The 23,928-nt window shown below is 40.9% G+C and overlaps 1 protein-coding gene across 3 annotated transcripts in view; it reads left to right on the plus strand.

Moving 5' to 3' along the window:
* Nucleotides 1-23,928, plus strand: part of TRAK2 (trafficking kinesin protein 2) — a 65,898-nt gene that overhangs the window by 31,234 nt on the left and 10,736 nt on the right. The window contains exons 4-12 of one of the 3 annotated variants that reach the window (XM_050916816.1): nt 7,342-7,437; nt 10,733-10,809; nt 11,624-11,740; nt 14,147-14,356; nt 18,823-18,901; nt 20,681-20,811; nt 20,973-21,047; nt 21,556-21,693; nt 23,357-23,436. In XM_050916816.1, coding sequence (XP_050772773.1) covers nt 7,342-7,437; nt 10,733-10,809; nt 11,624-11,740; nt 14,147-14,356; nt 18,823-18,901; nt 20,681-20,811; nt 20,973-21,047; nt 21,556-21,693; nt 23,357-23,436 — 1,003 coding nt within the window. Of the gene's footprint in view, nt 1-7,341; nt 7,438-9,778; nt 9,833-10,732; nt 10,810-11,623; nt 11,741-14,146; nt 14,357-18,822; nt 18,902-20,680; nt 20,812-20,972; nt 21,048-21,555; nt 21,694-23,356; nt 23,437-23,928 lie in introns of all 3 variants that reach the window. The other 2 variants (XM_050916817.1, XM_050916819.1) reach the window with 2 other exon arrangements.

Below are 23,928 nucleotides of genomic sequence, written 5' to 3' on the forward strand. Positions count from 1 at the left end.
CGGATGCACATCCAGTGGGATCACTCAACTCTGTAGCCAAAACAAAAGATGATGAATTTCGCCACCTGGAATGTCTGCACCCTTTTGGACTCTCAGCACAGTGAATGTCTAGAACAGGGGTCGGCAACCTGTGGCACGCGTGCCGATTTTTGAGCGGCACACAGCTGCCTGCCGCAGTCCCTGCCCCCAGCCTACCTCAGCACCCCCACCCACCGCTCTGCCCTGCGGGGGCAGGAGGCAAAAGCTTGGTTCTGCGGCAGCCAAGCTTTCCTCCCTCCCCGCTTCTTCCCCTGGCGTGGTGCTTTCCTGCCCTGTCCCCTCTCCTTCCCTGCGCCAGTCAGCTGATGGCCCTAGCCAGGGGGAGGGGGAAGCACGGCAGCCAGCACGCAGCTCCGTAGAGGAGATAGAGAGGTAGGAAGGGGGTGGAACAGACATTCCTTCCAGCACCCTGCCATGAGTGGCTCAAGGCAGGGGGCTGGGAGCACCCCTATGAGCTGAGCACCCCAGCCCTCTGCCCTGACCCCCCACACACACACTCAGCATTCTGGCCTGCAACCCCAAACCCCCCAGCCCTCTGCCCTGACCCCCCCCACACACACTCAGCATTCTGGCCTGCAACCCCAAACCCCCCAGCCCTCTGCCCTGACCCTTGAACCCCCACACACACCCAGCCTTCTGCCCTGCATCTCCACAGCCCCATCCCTCTGCCCTGAACTCCCTCACACACCCAGCCCTCTGCCTTGCACCCCCACACACTCAGCCTTCTGCCCTGCACTGCTAGACCCCTAGGCTCTCTGTCCTGAACCCCTGCACCCCAACACACACCCAGCCTTCTACCCTACATCGCCACAGCCCCATCCCTCTGCCCTGAACCCCCACACATACCCAGCCCTCTGCCCAGCACCGCCCCGACATACACACCCAGCCTTCTGCCCAGCACCCCCCCACACACACACCCAGCCTTCTGCCCTGACCCCTGAAACACCCCCCCCCAAAGGTCTGGGGTCCTAGCCGCAGGCCCTGCTCAACCCGCTGCCTGCCTAGGTGAACAGAACCCCAGGCTGGCAGCGAGCTGAGCAGGCTGGCAGCGTAAGATCAGTATTTTAATTTAATTTTAAATGACGCTTCTTAAACATTTTGAAAATCTTGTTTACTTTACATACAACAATAGTTTGGTTATATAATATAGACTTATAGAAAGAGATCTTCTAAAAACATTAAAATGTATTACCGGCGCGTGAAACCTTAAATTAGAATGAATAAATGAAGACACAGCACAGCACTTCTGAAAGGTTGCCGACCCCTGGTCTAGAAGACAACTGTCATAATTGCCAGAGAACTGGCAAGACTCAACATTGACATTGCAGCTCTTAGTGAGACTTGCCGGGCCAATGATAGCCAATATAAAGAGGATGGAGGTGGCTACACCTTCTTTTGGAAAGGAAAGCCACCCAAAGAGAGATGCATTCACAGGATTGGCTTCCATCAAAAATGAGATCGCCAGTGAGTTTTTTGGGGCTTCCCATGGGGATCAATGAGCATCTCATGACTCTTCAGCTCAAGCTCAGCAACAACCAATATGCCATGATCATCAGTGCATACGCCCCAACACTTGATGAGGAAGACAACAAGGAGCCGTTTTATAGTGCTCTTGATGCAGTCATTGCTGTAGTAGTAGGATTTTATGTTTGTATTTTGTATAATTTAAAATAAAGAGTAAAAAATAATAAAATAATACTGTAGCATGTATTAAATGTATTGGTGTATAATTTGATCATATCCTGCCAACCACCCTTTTGGAATAACAAAAAGGAATGACCTAATGGGACAACAAGTAAAAATAAATCAGCCAGAATCTGGCTGAACTGATTTCAAGGCAGTAACAGACCTTTGAGGGTCGCCAATTTGTTGTAGGTTTAGGATTTTAAAATAAGTAAAAGAATGCCATGATTGTTTTCTTTTACATTGCAATTTAATGTTCCTGTTCAAAATGTTCTGTGTAAATTAATTCTGTTTTGTGTGTAAATAAGGAATGTATATGTAAAGAGAGACGTATGAAAGCCATCACTGAGCCAGATGTACGAGGGAGGAACCAAAGACAAATGCAAGAGCGCCAGGAGGTGCAACATGCTCCTATGAAAATGTCAAAGGAGGGCAAGTTAACGGCTCTAAAAATAAGACAGGCACCTATTAATGGGAACAAGATAGCTGCGATAAAGAATGAGAAGGACAATGTAAAAAAACAACCACTCGTCAAGCAACAATTAATTACAGCATGACGGTGCAAAACTCATTGGTCCCAATGAAGAAAAGGGTGCCTTGCCATACTTTGGGTTCTTCCTGTCAAGACTTCCCCGGAGCATCGTATCACGACCAACGGCTCCTGGCTCCTCCCTACCTGTGATCAACTTACCTGGCCACTAGATTGATCCGGACTCTAAGATGGTAACTATAACATCAGCTGGTGGAACTGTGTGTGTGTGTGTGTGTGTGTGTGTGTGTGGTGTAATTAAATGCGTGTGTTAATTGTTGTATCTTTAATAAACACGGCATATTGCCTTTTCTCCTAAAAAAGATCCCGTGTGCTTCTTATAAGCATAATTTTTGGTGAAGAATTGAGACGGGGAAAACATGCACTGTAATTATTAAAAATACTGCTAAATATTGCTAAAAGGTATCCAGATATATAAAGTAATCAAGCATTCAGATGTGCACACCCCTGGTCGTAAAAATGCTGAGCAAATAAAAAAAAAGTCGTCGCTTCGAACTGTCTGTCAGAAAAAACTATACAAATAAAATATATACAAACTGTCTAGGTATATACACCCCCCAGTCATAAAAGTGCCAGGCCATAAAAAGCGGGTAAAGTCCTCACTCCTACCCGTCTGTCGGGGAAAAATTGCATAGGTATATGTACCCTCAGTCGTAGCAAAATCAAGTCAAAAAGGTAGGGGGCTTAGCATTTCCTCCTCCTGCTCTGTCAGGCAAAGTTCTTTTTAGTGGGTATAAACTTCTGTGTTTTGTAAGTCCGAGCACAAGACTGGGCACGGAAGAGTTATAAAGAGAATATATTTTTTAATTTTTTTAAGCTGTATTTTCTATGTAAAACCGAACTCTTAAAAAATATAGGAGTGTGGGCCTATAGTGGTAGCACCTGTGTAAAAAATGTTTAAAAGCAAGCAATCCAAAGATGATGATTTGGTCAAGAGATTACGCCTTTTAAACAGATGTTGCTCTGTTAAACCGAACTCTGAAGAAAGTAGGAGTTTGGGCAGTGTAGTATTTTTTGTAAGTAATATTGTAGTAATTTCACAATTTAAAAAAATGTTTAAAGAAAGGGACCAGGATGGATTGGAGCTAGTTAAGGATCCCACCCTCCTTGCTAAATTAGTAGTAAAACAAAGCCTGTGTCCATAAAAAGGGACGGTTCAGCAAAAAAAGCAAAATCGGGCCCAAACAAGCAGGCAAGCGACAAATACAAAAAATTAAAAATACTTTAAAAGCCCTGAGGGCATAATGGCAAAAATAAAATAAAGTAAGTATAAGCATAAAAAATTCAAATCCCTAACACAATACTCAAAATAGTAAAATCTAAGTTAATAAAGATGTCTTCAAAAATAAGCAAGTAATTTAAAAAAAAAGTTAACTGCAAAGGCTAAAAAAATTAAGCAATTTAAACATTATAAAAGTGTTATTTTAAAAAAAAATCTTGGTTTCTTTGCAGCCATTCTTAAGAAAAAATGAGCCCTTTTCCAAAGGAATGTCTAGAAATAAGGCAGGCAAAAAAAATCAAATTTAAATCATTTAACTGTAAGCAATTTAGTCAAATTTGAAAAAAAAAAAAAAAAAAAGGGAGGAGGGTTCTATTAAAACTTAACTGCCTCCAAATGTACAAATGTAATCTACGTACAGCTGTATAAAAATTAAAACAATATCAAAAGTATGTGTAAATATATTGTGTAAATATGTGGAGTGTTTAAAGCCTAAACCAGCGTTCCTGGTTTGTAAAACTCTTGTTTTGTAGGTTTAAAACAAATTGGTTTTGTTTTTAAATCATACTACTAAAATCCAGTTGAATCTTTCATTCAAAGTTGCAAAACCAAAAACCACTTTTTGCCAAACATAGGTAACTAGTGTTGTTTCGCTTTGGTATTTAGCATTTAACCCTTAAGGTACTTTTAATGCTTTATAAATTCAATATATTTTTTTTAGAAAAGACCAAAGTCATGGCTGCAGCAGGACAGTCAAAACCAAAAAAAAAACTAATAATCTGGATTTGTTTTTTAGTAACAAAATAGCAAATAAAAGCTATAGTTAAAAAAAAAAAAAAAGTCCCACACTGAGCCTTAAGGTGGCTCTGTGTAATTAAACTGTCACTTTAATAAGGGTACATAAAAACTCTGTAAGCACAAAAAAAACCAGTTACACCTTATATAAAAATTAATATGGCTAATGTTATAAAAGTTAAACTATAAAAAAAATTGAATTTTCCCCAAAACATGTACAATATATATTTTAAAAAATACAATAAAACATACCATACTACTTAATTAAAAATCTGTTAGGGCTCCAAAGGGAGCCACAATAGGTTGTGTTTTCTGTTTCAAATCACTGTGATTTAAAAGCAAAAGTTAAAAATAAAAAATAATTAAAACTCTGGTAAAAGTTAATTGTCCCTTTTTAAAACAGAGTCTCTGAGCTGCTAATGGCTGCCAATGGCTTTAAATCCAAAAGCAAGCCAAAAAGCATCTGTGTTAATACAAATTACCGAACTAATAAAACAAACAAAAACTACCCATAAATGGCAGCACAACAAAATCAAACCGAAAAAAGAGTGGCTGGCAAAATATAATAAAATTATACACCAGTACATTTAATACATACTATGTTGTTATTTTTTATTCTTTCTTTTAAATTATACAAAATACAAACATAAAATCCTACTACTACATGCCAAGACTTCCCCGGTGCATCATGTTATGACCAGTGGAACTGGCTCCTCCGTGATCACATGTGCGTGTGTGTGTGGTGTAATTAAATGCATATGCTAATTGTTGTATCGTCAATAAACGCAGTGTATTGCCTTTCCCCTTAAAAAAAGATCCCGTGTCCTTCTTATAAGCAGAACATCACAGCCACATGTAAGGCAGACAATTTCATCCTCCTGGGAGATTTCAATGCCAGAGTCAGATGAGCCTCCCAACTCTGGAGCAGCAAAATAGGCAAAGGAGGAGTAGGAAATGTAAACCCCATTCGTATTCTCTTTCTCGCCAAATCTGTGGAGCATAATCTGCTCATCACAAATACCATCTTTAGGCAGAGTAACAAATTTAAGACCACTTGGAAATATCCTTGGTCCAAACACTGCCACCTCCTTGACTATGTTATAGTCAGAGCTCAAGATTAAGCCGATGTCTGTATAACACGAGCCATGAGAGGTACAGATCACTGTTGGACAGACCATCGATTCGTAAGATCAGTCATGTACCTACAGCTCACTCCACCACAGCACAAACACCCAAAGATTAAGTGAAAGCTGTACAACATCAAAGCACTTCAGGACCAAGCCAGCTGCAAGATGTTCCACCAACACCTGTCTGAGAAACTCTCTAATTTGCCTGATAACATCATTGACATTCAAGAGCACTGGGATCAACTTAAACACACAATTCACAGTGCATGTGCTGAAACTATAGGATATTCCACTCATCTGCACCAAGAGTCGTTTGACGAAAACAACGAGGAAATCCTAGCATTAATTCAACAGAAAAGAACTGCATTCTGTAACTGGCAAAATGATTCCTCTAACCAATGAAACCATGAGGCTTATTACCTGCAGAAAGCCAAAGTCCAAAGGAGGCTAAGTGACATCCAAACTAAGTGATGGCAAAAGAAGGCCTCTGAGATTCAGGGTTTCGTAGACTAGAATGACATGAGAAGCTATATATGGGCCAAATGTTCAACCCCTTTACGTTCCCAGAATGGCTCCATCCTCCTCAAGGAAAATGCAGCCATTAAACAACTTTGAGAGCCTACTAAACAGCAAAGCCTACTAAAGAGCCTACTAAACTCCTTGACAAAATCTCAATCTGTGAAGAAATTCCATCTGACTTTAAGAACACCAACATTGTTTCAATATTCAAGAAAGGTACAAATCTTTGTCCAGGAACTACAGAGGTATTGCCCTCTTCTCCATCGCAGGGAAGATCCTTGTCCAGATCCTACTAAATCACCTTCTCCCCCTTGACGAGAAACTCCTCCCCGAATAGCAACATATTAGTATGCATTAAAAATCAGACCCTCATAGAACTCATTACAGTGCAGACAAGCCCTCTGTAAATGTAATACCTTGTCCACTGTGAACATCACAGATAAATCTGAGACAAGATATTGTTTACTGGCTGGAATTCTAAAACTTCAAATGCATTGGGGAATACTGGGTTCAAGGGTCAGGGAAGAGGGCTGGGGGGTATGAGGGGTGCAGGGCAGAATGGTGAGTGTGCGTGGAGGTCAGGGCAGAGGGCTAGGGGGTATGGGGGTGCAGGGCAGGACGTAAATATGTGTGTCTGGACATAAACCAGAAGAGAGAATGAGTTTGAAGGAGGTGGTTAGAGGAAAAATGATGGTCTTTACATTGAACAATCCCTTTGGATTATTCCATTTACTTTAATCAACTGATCCAGTGCAAAGTGATTCCTAGTAGAAACCAACTATACCTTGTCTAATCACATATCAGTGGGAAAGAATCGAGCACACTGAAATGCAAACATAAATTGCTTTCTGGATGTTGGTCCAATAAAAGACATTACCTCACCCACCTTGCCCCTTTTGTATGTTAGAGCAATTGGGGGAAAGAGATTGGTCCAAAACTGTGAAACTAGATTACAATCATCCTATCCTTGAGGGGTGTTTTGTGTTACATGTATATTATGAAAGCAAAGTATGAGTACATCTTTGAAGTGTAATCTGCTACATAATATCTAAGCATTTGCTAGGTTTGATTTCCACAGTTCTGTCACAGCTCATTTCTGATCATTCTTTAACCCCAAACTTGTGTTGTGCTTATAGGAAAGAAAATATGATTGATAAAGCTTCTGAAGCGCATAATGCAGGCCAGTTCCCAATGTCTGTATAGCGTTACACCCTAATCAAGGGAAAACCCTAGATTATTGCTGTTAAGCTCCTCCTTTTTATGGCCACTGCTGCCTGAAGGCATCTTTTTCTAATAAACCACTGAGTACACACTGTGAAGAGTGCCTTTCAGTGAGCTGCAGGAAGGCTCTGTGCTGCAACAGGAGATACTAGCTTAGTAATCCTCTGCTACAAAACATCTTTCTTCAGTCTACTTTGTGGATGTGAATGGAGACAGCAACATGGCACTAGATAACAAGGACACTAATCAAAATGAAGAGTTACTTACAGCATTTGCTATGCAAGGTGAGTGTGTGAGAGAGAGGAAAGTGTAACAAACTGTATGTGATCATGGTCCTAAGCTTTCTGGAAATATTGAGAATATGGAGCAAAGCACCAAAGCCATTCTCTCTCCATAAATTATTAGTGACCAGGGTAATATGTATTTGTGGGCATGATGGAAATCCCAAGATGGCCTGGATATAGTAGCCATGTACTGAATGTAAACCTTCACTAAGAAGGGTGAGTACTGATTAGGACACCAACCAGATCTGGTTAAAATGAGGTATGGTAGGAACATCTACCAAAACAGAGCTGTTTATGCCCTTCCACCTGCAATGGCTGAAGCTTGTGTGTGAGTGGGCACCTGAATCATCAAGACTAGTGAGTAAAATGAGGCTTTGGAGCAGGGGTAGTCAATTATTTTTTGGCATGTTCCAAAGTTATTGGTCAAGGTATAGTCAAGGTCCAGACTCCAGAGACAAAAACAATAAGTAAATAAAAAGGTTTTGGGGTCTATTCAAAAGCATCTGGCAGTCTGGATTTGGCCCGCAGTCTGCCTATTGACTTACCCTGCTTCAGGGTCTCTTCTCCTTTCAGTAAGTATAGGTAACTCTTGTTAAAGTGGTAGAACGAATCCCACCTGTCGAGTGCACATCTTGCTAATAAGATAGTGAATATTTGGCATTTGATAAGGAAGCTTTTCTGATTCTGTCTTGCTCAGAAACACAATTTGTAATTTACATTGCAATCAGTTCAGAGTTCCCCCCCAAAAAATATAAAACAGAATAAAAGTACTGATTGCAGTGAATTGTTAATAATTTCTGTCAGGAAGTGAATAATTAGTTAATATTTTTGTCAAAGATATTTTAAAGGCTTTTAAACAAGAGGTTAAATGAGAGTTCTGCTTTTCTCTGAACTTGCCTTTGAAAATATGTCTGACGTGATGTGTCCAAAGCAGTTATAGTGTGCAGGGAAAAGAAAAATGTCTTTGGGCTGCACAAGGGAGTCCTCGTTTTCCTGTTCGGGGTTGTTTTTTTGTAGGGGGTCCCTTGGACAGGGATGTGCTAAAGACATTATTGTATCTTAATGATTCCTAGTGGTTTGTCATGTGTAATGTACATGGTGGGTTGCAGACTAAATGAGTGTGTGTGTATGTGTACATACAAAGAGGCACAGGAGCTCTTGTGTATTTCACATGGTCATAGGATCATTTGGAAACAATGATATATACATTGGTCATTCCATAAGTATTTACTGTATGTAAATAAAGAAATGTATTACTTGGAAAACATAATTCAGGCTAGCTGACACATGCTTATGGAAGCATAGTTGTATTTGAACTAGAAGTCATGGCGATATAAAGAGAGAAGCAAGGAGGAATAAAGCACAAAATAAGATCACAGGAAGATACATATGCTGTATATCCAGTATTATGAGAACACACACACACACACACACACACACACACACACACACACACACACACACACACACACACACACACACACACACACACACACACACAACTGAAAGATCTGGGGGTGAGGAGAGAATGCCTGCTGAGCTACATGTTTGATTTAGGGGGTTGGTTTGTTTCACTTTTTAGAAAACATTTTAGTATTTTAGAAAACAATTCAGTGGAACTTTGTTCTCCTTTGCTCTTCTTTCCTTTTCTCCTCTCTTTTGCAATTCACTGCATAATTACTCCTTCCAGACTGAATACCAAATCTGCTTTACTCCAACCCTGTGTCACAGTTAAGTCTGAGACCCAGAATGGACATAGTCTATATTCTATATGTGTGTAGTTTGATTTATAAAAAAAATATTAGTTTAAAGCCCCTTACATAATGCAAATCAAGCAATGGCTAACTGCCTTGAGGAAAGCGGGTATGACTGCTGATAGAAAAAAAACCATTTGCAAGGAGGTAGTTTCAGCACAGGTTCACAGAGATGTTTGTCTGATGGAAAAGTTTCATGGCTCTGTTAAACTTCTATTGCTGTTTTAATTGTGTTGCAGCTTCCTTTATGACTTGGGATCATGAAAGCTATAAATAGAAAAGCTTTGGTGAGTGGAGGCCACCACCTATACCCATCCCCTCCAAGTGCAGGGCATAGTTCCCCTGGTGGTGGTTGTATCACATAATAAGCTGATACTTTAAAAACATAATTCATTACTGTTTGTAAAGAGCTGTAGGATCCTTTGGAAGGTTTTAAGAAGTGTGAAATTATGATTTTATGTATAAAATACATGCATCAACAATAGTCACTGAAAAACAAATTCATACTCATCTATTTCCTTAACTTTTAATTCTTTTTCTCTTTTCCTCTTGCCTTTTTTTCTGTCTTCCATTTTCTGCTATCCTAGCTGTTGTTGAACTTCCCCCCTCCTCTTTGGCTGGATCTCAGAAATGTGCACAAGGTAATTCAGGTTTCTTTTCCATTTTCATCTTTTTCTTGTAAGGACAGGAGATAGCAGACGCTGGTACTTCATGTTTTTGATGTTCAGTTTTGATCCTTGTAATCATTGATTCCTCTTTAGTCTTTAGAAGTTCTTCCTGACTCAACCCTGTGTTTAAAGTATTTTGAAAGTGCAGTTTCACTTCTCAGTAATACTTATTGTTTTTAATAGTTTTCAACAGCATCTAAAAGCTCATTAAGACATTAGCTTTCCAAAGAAGACATGCTTACCATTCCAACGAGTTTGCGCTAGTAGGCTGTCTGGAGATGCAAATGATGCATATTTTCCTCTTATCCCATGTAACCTTGGGACTTAATCCTGTAAACACACACATTACGGGACTTGCATGAATTAGTCCCAGCAATCTTAGTGCCGTAAGGTTTCTCTGTCTTCCTGCTTGTAGCTACCACACAGTCACCTTGATTTCATTGTGTTTCAAGGGTAAAGCCCACAGACATCCTCAGCCACGTGGGGTATGCAAGAGTGCCCCCTCCCGCAATCAATTGCAGTGCAAACCAGATCGTTCAATAATTGGGCTTCATCCAGAAAATTGATTTCCCCCCATTTACCTTAGTAAGGGCCAAATTCTGAGAGGTTCTGGCAGAACTCCCTCACCTTTAGCTGACTTAACTGGGAGTTGCACCTCCCTGGATCAAGCTTCATATGTGTTGCCTCAAATGGGTTTCCTCAAACTTTCCAGTGTTTCCTAAGCTAAATGTTCTAAGTCTGCTTGTTAATCCTCTCAAAAATCCCTATGTTGCATACTGGTTAGGTAATCTATGCGAGTTTTACATCTACCCCCGCTTGTATTCTACTTGTGTATAAACTACTGCAGTGAATGTTTCTGGATTTGGTTTTCAGTTCTCGGCACAGACAGAGTGGAGCAAATGACAAAAACCTACAATGACGTTGACATGGTGACACATCTGTTAGCTGAGGTACAGTCATCTCCACTTACTGTTGTATTAATTTGTAGTGCGCTAACCATACATTTGGATACAAGCTTTCCTTCACCCACTTGTCTGCACTGTTTCTCCAATGAGCATTGTCACTTAGAGGGAGAAAAGGAAATGCCTCTTGCCTTTCAGTCGTTAGGCACGATAGCACAGGACTCCTCGAACAGCAGGGCATGGAGCATGAGAGGGCCCTGTGAACTGCACCAGCTGAGAAACAAAATAACAGCGAAATCCTGCAAACCTAGTGGGAGCCCCTGACCACAAGGAGGAGGAAGGTAGCAACATGCTCCCTCCCTTCTCCTCTTTCTGCAGCCTCTGCTCTGTCCCCTTCATACCTCTCCCATTCCCAGACCTGTGCTGTACTCCGAGGGAAGCTGTGCTTCAGAGACTGTGGAACTGATGTCTACAGCTCTTTAAAATGATGCCTCAATAGCGACTATAAAGTCCCCACATCAAACCACCCAGGACCATAATAAAAAATTCCAGCACCCGAAATTTATTTTTTTAATGTGACCCCAGTTCTCTGATGTTGCAAAGGATTGTGGGAATGGATGTGTCGTGTCAGGAAACCAGTGTGTATTCTAGATCCCAAATGGTTAAAGTTTGAGAAACACTGCACTGGCATGTATTGCTGCAGTAGTTCACTGTCAGTGCAGTTTAAAATGAGCTGGGGACACATCCTGTATTATTTGGCCTTTGTGAATGAGGCAGAAGATTAGGCTGAATTTAAATTTAGTTTGAATTTAAATGTAGTCTGATCAAAAATAAAGATTTATTTCCTGGTATTTGTGAGCAGCGGGATCGGGACCTGGAGCTAGCAGCTCGGATTGGACAAGCCCTTCTTAAGCGGAACCATGCTCTGACAGAACAGAATGAAGTACTAGAAGAACAACTGGGACAAGCCTTTGACCAAGTGAGTGATTTTTAGAACAGAGAGATGTGGAATATTTAGGGTAAAGGGTGAGGTTTTTTTGTTTTACTGTGTAGAGGCAGGTAATTGCATTTACAGCCACAGGGGGATTTTTTTTTTAAAAAACTTATTTATTTAAACTGAAGTATTCCAGTCAAGTGCATCATTCCACTATCCAACTATGAAAATTCAGTATAGTGGTCATTAAGGAGAATGTGATATGTTGGTTTTGTAAATATAATACATCACACTTAGAATAGTTTTCAAGGAAGTTGAGCTGATCATAATGGTCCCCTCTGACCTTACTATGTCTGAATCCGAGAAACTCAGTATATTTTTATAAACAATGAATTCAGCTTCCCACACCCTTGTGAAGTAGGAAGTATTATTCCCATTTTACAGATGACGAAACAGCCAAAGAGATGAGTGACTTGCTCGGGATCACAGAAGAAGTCTGTAGCATGAGACCTGGAATCTCTTCCAGATTCTGCCTCCATCTTATGCTTTAAACCCAAGCACATCCATCTTTCCATGTTTATTCAGTCTCGGGTAACATTTTTTTTTCCACTGCTGCTCAAATCCATCTCACGTGCTGCTATCTCAACAAAGGAACTAATGAAGGATGAAATGGTTACCAAAGTATGACACTTGCCAGGGATACCCAGAGCTGTGTAAGCACCTCGCTGCCACCAGTCCTTAGTGTGAAGAGGCCTTGTTTGTGCCTCCCTGCAGTCAGCTCCCCAACGCCACTGGCCATCGGCAGCACCGGCACTCCCCTCTTGACCTGGCACGCCCCCATGTCTCTCTACAGTTCATCATTTGATAGCATATGTCAAAATATACAAGGCAAACAGCCTTTAATCAAACTCTAATAAGTTCTTAAGCAGCATTTTCTTTCTTTGCCTGTCCATATCTTTTGGTCATCATCAGTGGAAATATTTTTGTTGGGTCATGTATGTGCGCTAAAATCATCAGTCAGCACTTAAGTTACAAATAAAAATTGATCCCGCCAAGCCCACTTATAAAACAAAATCATTACTCACATTCTAGAGCCTTGACTAATTAACAATATACTCACACTTCTTGTGGAATATTGCTCACCCAGAATCCTTGCAGCATTTCCAGACAGGCTGACTGTGACCCTCCTTTACAAGACAAAGACACTGTTAGCTTGCATCCTTGGTGATGGATTCTGTGTGTTTCTTTGTACCCACAGATTCAAGCCTAACATTTTTTTTTAAGTCATAAACAGGACACCCCCTGCTGTCTTGTTTTCTCCTGTGAATTTCCTCTCATAGATTTTGCAATCTTTTCTCCTGCCTGTGGCTCAGTATGAAAATAGACCTGCATTGTGAGGTACATGTGACCAGACAGGGAGATAAGTGTCTGTAAGCTCCACCCTGAAAGGAACATGTCCAAAGTGTGTCACCTCCTGGTAACATGCCTTAACTCTAAAACCTTAAGAACATAATTTTCAGTATAGATACATAACTCCTTAAATAGTATCCTTAAATATATATATATATATATTTTAATTATTATCACCACCAGTGGGCTACTGGATCTCTGTAGAGATCCACATGTCATCTTTTGGTGAGCTATTATGCATATACCTCACCGTGGGATCCCTGTAAATTCCTATGCACCCCCTGTGTTCACTGATAGTTGGAACCAAGAGGTTGTTGGGTCATGCAAAGGATTATAAACTGTATCAAAAACACTTTTCCCTTGTTGATGTGACCAGTGCATCCCAGGACCAGATTTTTCAGTGAAATGAGCACAATTGCAAGCACAGATCAGCATACAGGTTCCAAATGTGTGCTCACAACTGGCCACATGTATGTTCAAAGACTTATTTTGTGGATTCACATCAGGTGTTTGTGCCAGAACTTGGAAGTGCAAGGTTGCACACACCTAACTTTGAAGATATGACCCGGGGCATTGGACCAGGAGAGGCCGAGGGGCAAAGGGGCCATGGCCCTCCCACTTTTTTGAAAGTGGACGGGCCTGGCCTCCTGCCTCTCCTCTTCCCCCTGAGGCCCCACAGGCCAGGCTGGAAGCTGGAGCCCATCCCAGGCTCCCCAGCTAGGCTACAGCTTCTGACGTTCATCATATTGGAGATCATTGTAATTATGTTCCCTTGGTTTTTCTTACACAAGTTCTTAGTTCCAGTCTCTTATGACATCATAATTTCACTTCCTCTATAGCAGCATAGTCTTCAAAGCTAGACAAAACCTGAATTTCCAGCACAAAAATAAATAAAGATCTTGTCATAATATTTTGGGTTGTTTTTACCTCAGTTTAAACTGGACCAAGTTTTGTTCCGAGAATTCAAAAGCTACATAACATAGTATAATACTTTGCAATGTTAGGTTTGTTTACAAAACATACTTATCTTTTTAAACATAGGTTAACCAACTGCAGCATGAACTATCGAAGAAAGATGCGTTGCTTCGTATTGTTTCAATTGCTTCTGAGGAAAGTGACACAGACTCCAGCTGCTCTACTCCACTTCGATTCAATGACTCCTTCAACCTGTCGCATGATCTGTTGCAGCTGGACGTCTTGCAGGACAAACTCAGGGAACTGGAGGAGGAGAACCTGGCTCTCCGATCAAAGGTACGCTTCATTTTTATTATGTACCGCATATGTAACATTGCAGGATAGTGTTATGAAAAACAGCCTCCATGCTCGTTGGAGTAACTTCTGTACCTGAGAAGAACTATATTTACACCATCTCACTCCAGGTCTGCATTCTTCAGACTTGGCACTTTACTCTGAGTTGTCTTTAAAGTTCTGTAATATACAGTGTGCAGAGGCAATGCATGGGCAGGGAGGTGGGGCATGTGGGGTCATGCAACCCTCCAGATATGCTGCTTCGCTTGTACTGAGTATGCTCACATGGACAGAGCATGCTCAGTAACACTGCAAAAGCCAGATGCCCTCGCTTCCCCCCACACACACTATTGGCAAACACGGGTCATCTCTGCCAGTGTGCAAAGTTGCTACATCCAACTGTTCCCAAATTCCCTATAGTATGTGATCTAATACAGATTCACATTTAACTACCCACCCGAATTACACTGGCCTGCAGGACTTGCTGATTTGTATGATCTAATATTGTGTGATGGTGTGCTCTTCTGGTAATACGGTTGAGCTGACGTCTGACTATGTAGTTACTGTTTGTCATTCTGTATTCTAGATCAGGAAATTACAATTTAAAGCCCCAGTCATGCACAGATTTCTGCACGTTTCACTTTATGCACGAGTGATCCCATTGACTTAAATGAGAATACTCTTATCCTTATATTTTTGCACATGTATTCAATTTTTGCAGGATCAAGTCCCAATTTTTAAGACAAAATATAATGAACATGGGATTAGTAGAACTAGAGGATGGGGGAACCCTGCAGTAAGAGGATCATGCAGTTGCTTAGGTTTGTGATGCGCAGTTGAGGTTACATGTTTGTTTTGGTGTGCTCAATTATCACTAGCGTGAGCGGAGGATCTTGTTTTACCCCTAGGGCTGTAGTTCCCAACAGGCTTGGGCGTTTGCACCCAAGAAAACCTAGTCAGGTCGCAGAATTTGAGGCCTGGGGCATGTGGGAACTGGGTCTTCTTGCAGGCCTTATTTTTCTCCTTTATATGACTTCCCCTTCATGTACTTAAGCCCTAGTCAATCACCAGTATTATCTACAAACCTCTCAACTATGCCTCATTATGAAAGTTGTCATTAATCTCAGATTTAAAATTAGCTCTGTGCCATAGAACCCTATTGCGACTAATTTACAGGAGAACATTAGAAATGTTGAATCATGAAACCAAAATTAACTCAATCACACCTCCTTTAAATCAGTCTCTTCTGCTGTCTGGGATTCCCTTTCCTGTGGAATGTCTCACATGTTAAAAGTCCCTATCAAACACCTAGGCTTTGGCAGATGGAGACCCTGTGATTCCTCGAATAGCTTAGGGAGACAGAGAACATGTACAGTATTTAAACCAACATCATATCTTTGCATAGCATGATTTTTAAAATTCCAAGTTGCCCCCATCCCTCCATTTAAAATATTCGATCCTTTTCAGAAGTCTGTGTCAGTACGGGGCTGAAGTTACATGTATTTGGGAACTGAAATCTTGGTTCCGTGCTGTAAGCAGGAGGAAAGAGGGGGGAAAAAGTCTTCTCCTCCTTTCCTCTGGCCACCTTGTCCCCTGTCTCTTGCCACTTCCTTTTCCCAACCTACTTTGCTTGACTAACAATTGGAGGAAATAGAAGAAGAGCCTTTTGTTGTTTGTGAGAGAGCAATTTGTATTCTATCAGCACTGCTAGGGCATTCTCTTTCTGATTGTCACTCTGCTCGCTGCAGTACAAGTCTTATGGATAGCCTGCCTTTCCCAAAATGTGCACCTCAGAGAGTTGCAGCAACCCAGACAGTGGTGCCCACATCACCAGTACAAATCTGAGGGCATAGGGTTTTCCAGCTTTACTTGTGGGGACCTTTCTTCTCATGGGTCAGCAGGTTTGGCCTTTCAGGTGTTGTCCTCCGGAAGTCGTGTTCAGTTTGCAGGCTTGTTGATCATGCTGTCCTGTCCTCTCCTCTCACACTGCCCCTCAGTCCTGTTGGTGGTGCCAATGCTGTGAGCCAACAGTGTGTTGGAATCTGCCACATTTCTCTTTTTTAAGAGTAGGGTTTTGGTACATTCCCAGTCCCTGTTCCATTCTAGCAGACTTGGGCAGATTGTTGAGAGGGTCACAGTCCTAGGCTGGGGGAAGCTGCAATGCAAGGAAAAGTCCTGCTCTCATCTATGTGGAAGCATGCCTAGTGTAGATGGAAACATCTGGGATTTTAGATGCGATTAGGGTTACAATACATCCAGGTTTTCCTGGACATGACATCTTTTTTGATCCTCCGGCCCAGTCTAAGCTTACCGGTAGATCAGTGCTGCTGCAATCAGTGCAGCATGTGTCGACCCACTAAATTGATTGCAAAGCACTCTCCGGTCAACTCCAGTAATCCACCACTGCAAGAAAAGTCAGGGGGGTTGATGGGAGAGCGTCTCCCATCGACGCAATGTGGTGTGGACAACATGGTAAGTCAACCTAGGCTACGTCAACTCCAGTTACGTTATTCACGTAACTGGAGTAGCGTAACTTAGGTTGACTTACCGTGGAGGTATAGACAAGCCCTCTGTCTGGGCAGATTTTTCAAATAAGAGAAAATGTCTGGGACAACCATCTCTGCGCCCTGCATCCCTCCCCTTCATCCACAGCTGCTGGATCCCGCCCAGCCCACCAGGTAAGCAGAGCCCCTAAGTGTCTCTCTGCCTGCCCCACTGTGGGGTCTCAGAAGCCTGCTGGGAGGGGGACAAGGCAAGGCCCTAACTCCCTGCCCTCGGGAGGGGCAGAGGCCTGCAGGGTGGCACTGGCTGATGCTGCATTCCCGGCCTGCACCTGCCACCATGACAGGTAGTGCAACACTGCCCCCAACCTCGAGTGCAAGGCCACAGGTACTCCTTCCAACACCTCCCAAATAACCCATCCCAGTACACACACACCCTTCCAGCACCCCCCAAATACTCTCTCTCAGTACATCCCCCCCCTCCAGTTCCCCCATCCCCATCCCTGGCAGTGGCCTCTCTTTGGGAACTTGAAATGGGGTAACCCTAGCTGCCATGCCCTAGCAAGTGTCAGCTGAGAGTGTGTGAACTGATTTTTTCAAATGTTTGTATCTTGTTCAAATATGGGCTGCCTTTCACAGGGATGGCAAAAGGCACATCCCTGACACACAGACCACCACCCACTGCCACATTTCAAGCCTCCTAGTCCTAAGCATTGGAGCACTAAAGCTTTTCAAAGAAAAGATCCCTAGAATTATTTTTAACTGCAACAAAACAATGCATTTTCCCCTAACCTCCTTCTCAGAAATGACTGGACTATTTTGACTCAATTTTTCTATTTAAATAAATAAATAAATAATCTGCTTGAGGCAGACACCTGACATTGAAATTTTCATCCCAAACAGTTAAAATTTGGCCAAGTTATAAGCAACTGGAAATGGTCTTATAATGGGGGAAGTGTAACTATAGTAATAAATGGTGCAACTAGCCCAACCAATAATAAAAATATGGCACTTAAAAGATAGGTTCAATTTTCACCCTGCCATTTTGCCTAGGCCCTTTTAACTGAGGCTTTTCTAATGTTTTATTGTTTTTTTGTTTTATAATTTCCTTTATCTGTTGTAAATATACTCTGTCATATTGAGCTCCTTGTTGGTTGGCCTGATTTCATGAGAAATGCCAAGTTCTATTTATAGTTCATTGTGATTATGTTATGTGGAAGTGTTTTTATCTGCAATTCCTTTCTCTGAAATAGACCTTCAAACCCAGTCACTGAGGTTTCTGATAAGCCAGCATTAGTTGTCAGCAAATTGTCCCAAACAAATATTCTCTGATGGAGAGAGGCAATTATTGATGGTTTTGTTTTTATTCCGGTGGCACCCAGACACTCCAACCAAAATGGAGATCTCTGTATGCTTGCTATTGTACATACTTACAGAGCAAGACAGCCTCTGGCCCAGAGAGCTTACAATTCTAGGCAGGTGAAGAATGGGAGAAAGGAAAGTATTGTCCGTATTCTGAGAGTTTTTTTAATGTTTTTGAGGCCTTTGTGGGTGTGACTAACATATCATTGCAGTTTTCAGACTGCAGGATTCCTCTGTTTTGAGGACACCTATTTGCAGTAAATTCAAGTTGTCTAGTTCCAGGTACTGTGTCTGCTTCTGAGTTCCCCTACCAAATTTTATGTTCTTACACCCACATTTTCTGTTTGTTTTTGTTTAAGTTGCTGCCCTCTCTCCTGTTTCTGTATGAAAACTCACACAAATAGGGGAAGCTAGCTGTAGTGAAATAAATTTAGCAGAAAGTACAGTCAAATGCACAAAATAATCAAATTGGAAAAAACGGGGGAAATTTTGTTTTCTAATCTTTCATTGACAATAGTCTTGCATATTACTTGTAATTTCTGCAGATGAAATGTTTTCAGATGGAAGTGTAATTTTTATGTTAATGTCCCTTTAATTTTCTTGAAGGCTTGTCATCTAAAGACAGAAACGATTACATATGAAGTGAAAGAGAGGGAGTTGGTCAGTGACTGTGTCAAAGAGCTCCGTGAGTATCAAGTTTGTATCTCATAGTAGAACCAGGGAAAAGGTGCTTAATCACACGGTGCTTAGAATGTTTTGGCTATCCCCAGGTTCAGATATGAGTTTCAGAAATCTCCATGAACAGTGTTTCAAATCTACCTACTTGACCCGTTCAGAATGATTATTCTGTTTACAAGCACTTATTTCTTTCAGCATCACTAGGCACAGAGCTTTGGTTTGGAGACCAAAGTATAGCTGTGCAAAAGAAGAAAATAAATATTTGCCAAAAATTGAATCCCTCTTGCAGACCTGAGCTCTTAAAAAAGAGAACTAAGTGTCCATGAGAGCTGCCAGACAGATTTTCAGTCTCCCCAGATATCAATGTAAAGGACACATCTGTGATTCTGAATAGTAGATGACACCTGTTCTTGGGACTATTGAACTGATCAATATATAGCCTCCTGGATACCCATTCTAAATGTTCATAGCTCCATAAACACACACAAACTCCCTCTGATATAAATGCATAATAGAGCATTAAAATCAACTGTATTTGCAGTAAAATCTCTACAAGAGTGCATGTGTTCCTTTGCACTTACTTGCAGATATGTAACTTCCACTATCCTTATACAAATGCGAGTAAACACTCTGATGCAGTTTCTTTGGTAATTGGGTAATCTGATAGTTTATAAACTTTTACCTGTATTCATTTGATCTATGCCTCCTCCAATATCCACTGGAAAGATAGGCTTATCTTGTGAGATTCTTATTTTGTGTAATCCCTATAAAGAACTCTGCACTGTTGCCAGCTCTCATTTTCAATAACAGTCAAGTGTTCTGGATTAATGCCCATCTGATCATCTACTTGCTTTATTGTATCCTCCTAGAAGCTAGATTCTGTCCTACATACCACTTCTCTGTACCACCAATAAGAGGGATGTAACTCTTGTTTAACTTTATAGAATCCAAAGGTGAGCTAGGCACTTCAGAAACTCATAAAATGGATCTTGCGCCCAAAGAGTTTATAGCCTACATAGATGACACACAGAAAAAGCAGGGGGGAAGCACACTACGAAGTTTTTCCTATTCTACATCTTTTCAACTCTTTCTAGTATATTATTTTTACCCCTAATTTTAGACATAAATTTATCTCTTCACAGCATAGATTTACTGTTATCCCACTATGTTGTATTTGCCATAAAAATGAATCATGTAACCAAGGTTACAGAAATCTTTATATACAATTAAATGTATCTTGCCTCATGTCACTGTTACAAGCCTAACTGCATCTCTGTCCCCTTTCTGGTTTCTAGTTAGTAAGGATCACCCCCATGTTTTATTTCAAGCCCTTTTGGGCTGAGCAGGGTTGGGTTTCTCATGCATTGGTTATTGCACCTTTTTAAAGACCCATTTGAGTGTTTGCAGGGTGTGAGCTATGCCCTTTAATGAAGGAGTTGGTAGAAGTTATGAACTATGTCTTCAGTGATTTAAAAAGGTGTGTTTTACCTTGACATACCTAACATGCATTAGCTGTCCCACTGTAAAAACATCGTGGAGACAAGGCACTTTGGTTTTACTGCAAGGTAAACTGGGTGAGGTCAACCACAGATGGCATGAGGTTAACCACAGACATTCAGGGCCCGTGTGCTTTTCACCATAATGACAATCCAAAGCTCCCACTGTTGTACCTCCTGAATTAAATCTTTAGGAATTTCACTGTCCTTTGAAGACTACAGTGTTCACTTTTGCCAAGGGTGTATCAGGGAATGCTGTGTACTGAATGTATATTTTACTCTGTTTTTAGGGGAAACACATGCTCAAATTGCCAGAATGACAGAAGAGTTATCAGGAAAGAGTGAAGAGCTGATTCACTATCAGGAAGAGATCTCAACCCTTTTGTCTCAGATTGTTGATCTTCAGCATAAACTCAAAGAGGTGCGTGCATGCAGTAGGGCAAGGAGAGGCTGAGAGACAGGCTGCTGTTTTAGGAGTGTGGTTATTTCAGAGGATGTTCTGGAGAGGAACAACTTTCTGATTGGTAAAAAAGGAGGAAATAATCTGAACATCCTATTTTGCTTTGCTTTTTGTACCTACAGCATGTGATTGAAAAGGAGGAGCTGAAACTTCACCTACAAGCTTCCAAAGATGCCCAGAGAGAGCTGACAGGAGAGGTATTGAGGGCTTCTATTTATCCATTTGAAATAGGGTGAGATGAAGAAGAGCAAGGTGGAGGGGAAGGGGAACAAGGATTTTGTTTTGTTTGGTTTGGGTTTTTTGTTTGGTTTTTTTTTTTTTGTTTTGTTTTGTTAACCTCATGGTGGGTAGAGGGTGAAGGAAAAGAACAGAGTACTTCTAATAACTCATCCCGACTGTGTTTACAATCTACATGAATCTCAAAATAGATAAGGTGTATCTGGAGAGAGAACTTACTGCTCCAGACAGTTATGAAGACTATATCAAGTGAATGTGCACAGTTCTGGTGATCTAGGCTGAATTGCAGCTTGCTAATTTGTAGGGAAGTGCTCTTTGTTCTGTTCTTTGTAGACATAAGTAGTGCATTGCAATGATATTCATCTGTATAGATTTATCCTGGGGTAAATTCTGTTGGTTATTGTAGTACTGTCTTTGCTTCTGTTACCGACTGCTGGCCACATTAATGACCACTGTTTTTTGTTGCAGCTGCATGAGTTACAGGATCAGAATGCAGAATGTGTAGGGTTGTTGCATGAATTACAAGAAGAAGTGAAGGAGCTGCGCAGCAGAGCCAGCCCTGCTGCACATCTCTGCCGCCCCCAGTCATGTGGGGCATTTCCTTTGGTAATGAATCTTGAGCTTTCTCTTAGCGTGGTGTATCCACACTGTTACATTGTAGGGCTGTAATACTATCGACAGCCTTTAGTGACATGGAATCACAAGGGCAAAACCATAATTGTTTGTTCTTATGAGTAGAATGCCGAAGAAAACAATCCTGCAGGTGTCAGAGGGATGGATAGGATGAGCTAATCTTTTCTGTTTCTGATTTCTAAGATCAGAAGTGATCTTTTAACCTCACTGCATTTGGGCCATTTATTCACTATAAAGAGATTTTAAAAATGTACTCTGCATGTGTGTTCCACACTTCCCTTTCCTTACCTTCTATCACAAACACTTACATCACCTTCTTTCTTTCTCCTCAGAAGTTGATCCCAGTTTTATATCATGCTGATCACTACAAAATCCAAATGCCTTTCAGGTTTTTTAATTTTTTGAACCAGTATCTTATGAACCCAGTCTCTCCACACCTAAATAGTTTAGAGACTAGACTGCTAGCATGTTATATCAGTGGAAGCCCCAAAGAAACATGCTATGAATTGAACTTTTAAATGGCTGTTCTGCTACAAACAGGGCATGGCAGATTTCAGAAGTTTTCTTGAGGGAAATTCAAGAAATAAGTGCCTCTAGTTCAGTTGGTAAATTTTTGCAGTGCTAGTGAGACCTTACAGGGGTAGGTAACCTATGGTATGCATGCCGAAGGCGGCATGCTAGCTGATTTTCTGTAGCACTCAAACTGCCCAGGTCCTGGCCACCAGTCCAGGAGGCTCTGCATTTTAATTTAATTTTAAATGAAGCTTCTTAAACATTTTAAAACCTTATTTACTTTACATACAACCATAGTTTAGTTATATATTATAGACTCATCGAAAGACACCTTCTAAAATCGTTAAAATGTATTACTGGCTCGCGAAATCTTAAATTAGAATGAATAAATGAAGACTCGGCTCACCATTTCTGAAAGGTTGCTGACTCTTGCCTTAGTAGCTTGACAACTTCTCTTCTTTAAAAAAAAACAAAAAACAAAACTGTTCCTGAAAGTAATCACACTTTTATAATGCACAGTGTTGCTATGATTTTATCTTCATGATATACTACTCTGCCATCTTCTTGTTATAAAATCGGTGCTGAGCACCAATAAAAAAATGCATAGCCTTGACATGGTTGTAAATGACCAGTGGAAAACTTTTTATTGTAAATTTTGGTTTCTTTTAGATTAATCTTTTTGGGGAACTGTATCTTTGGCCAGGATTACATTAGAAACTTTTGTCAATATAGTAATATCAGGGAGGTGATTTTATTTTTCTCTGGTGACATTTTTATATTTGCAAAAGCCCTGGTATAGATGCAGGTATACTGCAAAAACTGTTTTTTCCATTGCAGCTTATTTCTCTTGGAGAGCCAATGTAAGCTATACATGCAAAACCGCTTTTATGCTACTATAAACAGCATATACACAAGGAGAGTTTACTGGTAGAGCTATGCCAGAAACATTTTCTAATGTGCACCTGACTTTTATCTGTGTCTTTTAGGGCACTATGTACCGACACTAATTAATAATAATAATGGAGCAGAACGTGCGTTTTTTACTGGGTGTCTATTACCAAACTTATGGAGGAAAGCATTTGAATGTCAGTTTTGTTTTATTTGTTTGCTTTGTTCCCTATAGGATTCCCTTGCAGCAGAGATTGAGGGGACAATGCGGATGGAGCTGATTCTAGATGAAGAATCTGCTCTCAGTAAACAAAAGTAAGTTCAGCTTTCACCTTCCCACACACATCTTCTTTTAACATGTTGCTAGTCATGCTAATGCCAGGGCTAAGACTAATGTCAATGAGGTTCAGGTAATTGCTGGGAGTGGGTGAATCTAGATATTCTGTGCCTTTTACAAAGGTACAGTATAATTAAATAGAAAATCACCTTTCTAGTGTTGAGTTTATGTTCAACAATCTTATGGAGTTTAATACAGTATTTAGTACAGTATGTATACTCCTCCTATTGAGTTCTCTGGGATGGCTAACAAATCTACTGAAGGGATATTATTCCCGAATTCTGTAGGTTTTTAAACTGATTTCTATATTACCACATTGGTTTCATCCCTATTAAATTCTCTGGCAATTTTCTGTAAGGGAAACTAGAACTGAAGAGAAATGATATCAGTTCCCAGTATCTTGACGGCCTTTTCCTGGAGCCTTTACACAGGACTAAAGGCTGCAGGGTCTGACCCTAAAACATTTTATT

This window comes from Gopherus flavomarginatus, chromosome 10, assembly GCF_025201925.1.
Source record: "Gopherus flavomarginatus isolate rGopFla2 chromosome 10, rGopFla2.mat.asm, whole genome shotgun sequence".
NCBI lineage: Eukaryota > Metazoa > Chordata > Testudines > Testudinidae > Gopherus > Gopherus flavomarginatus.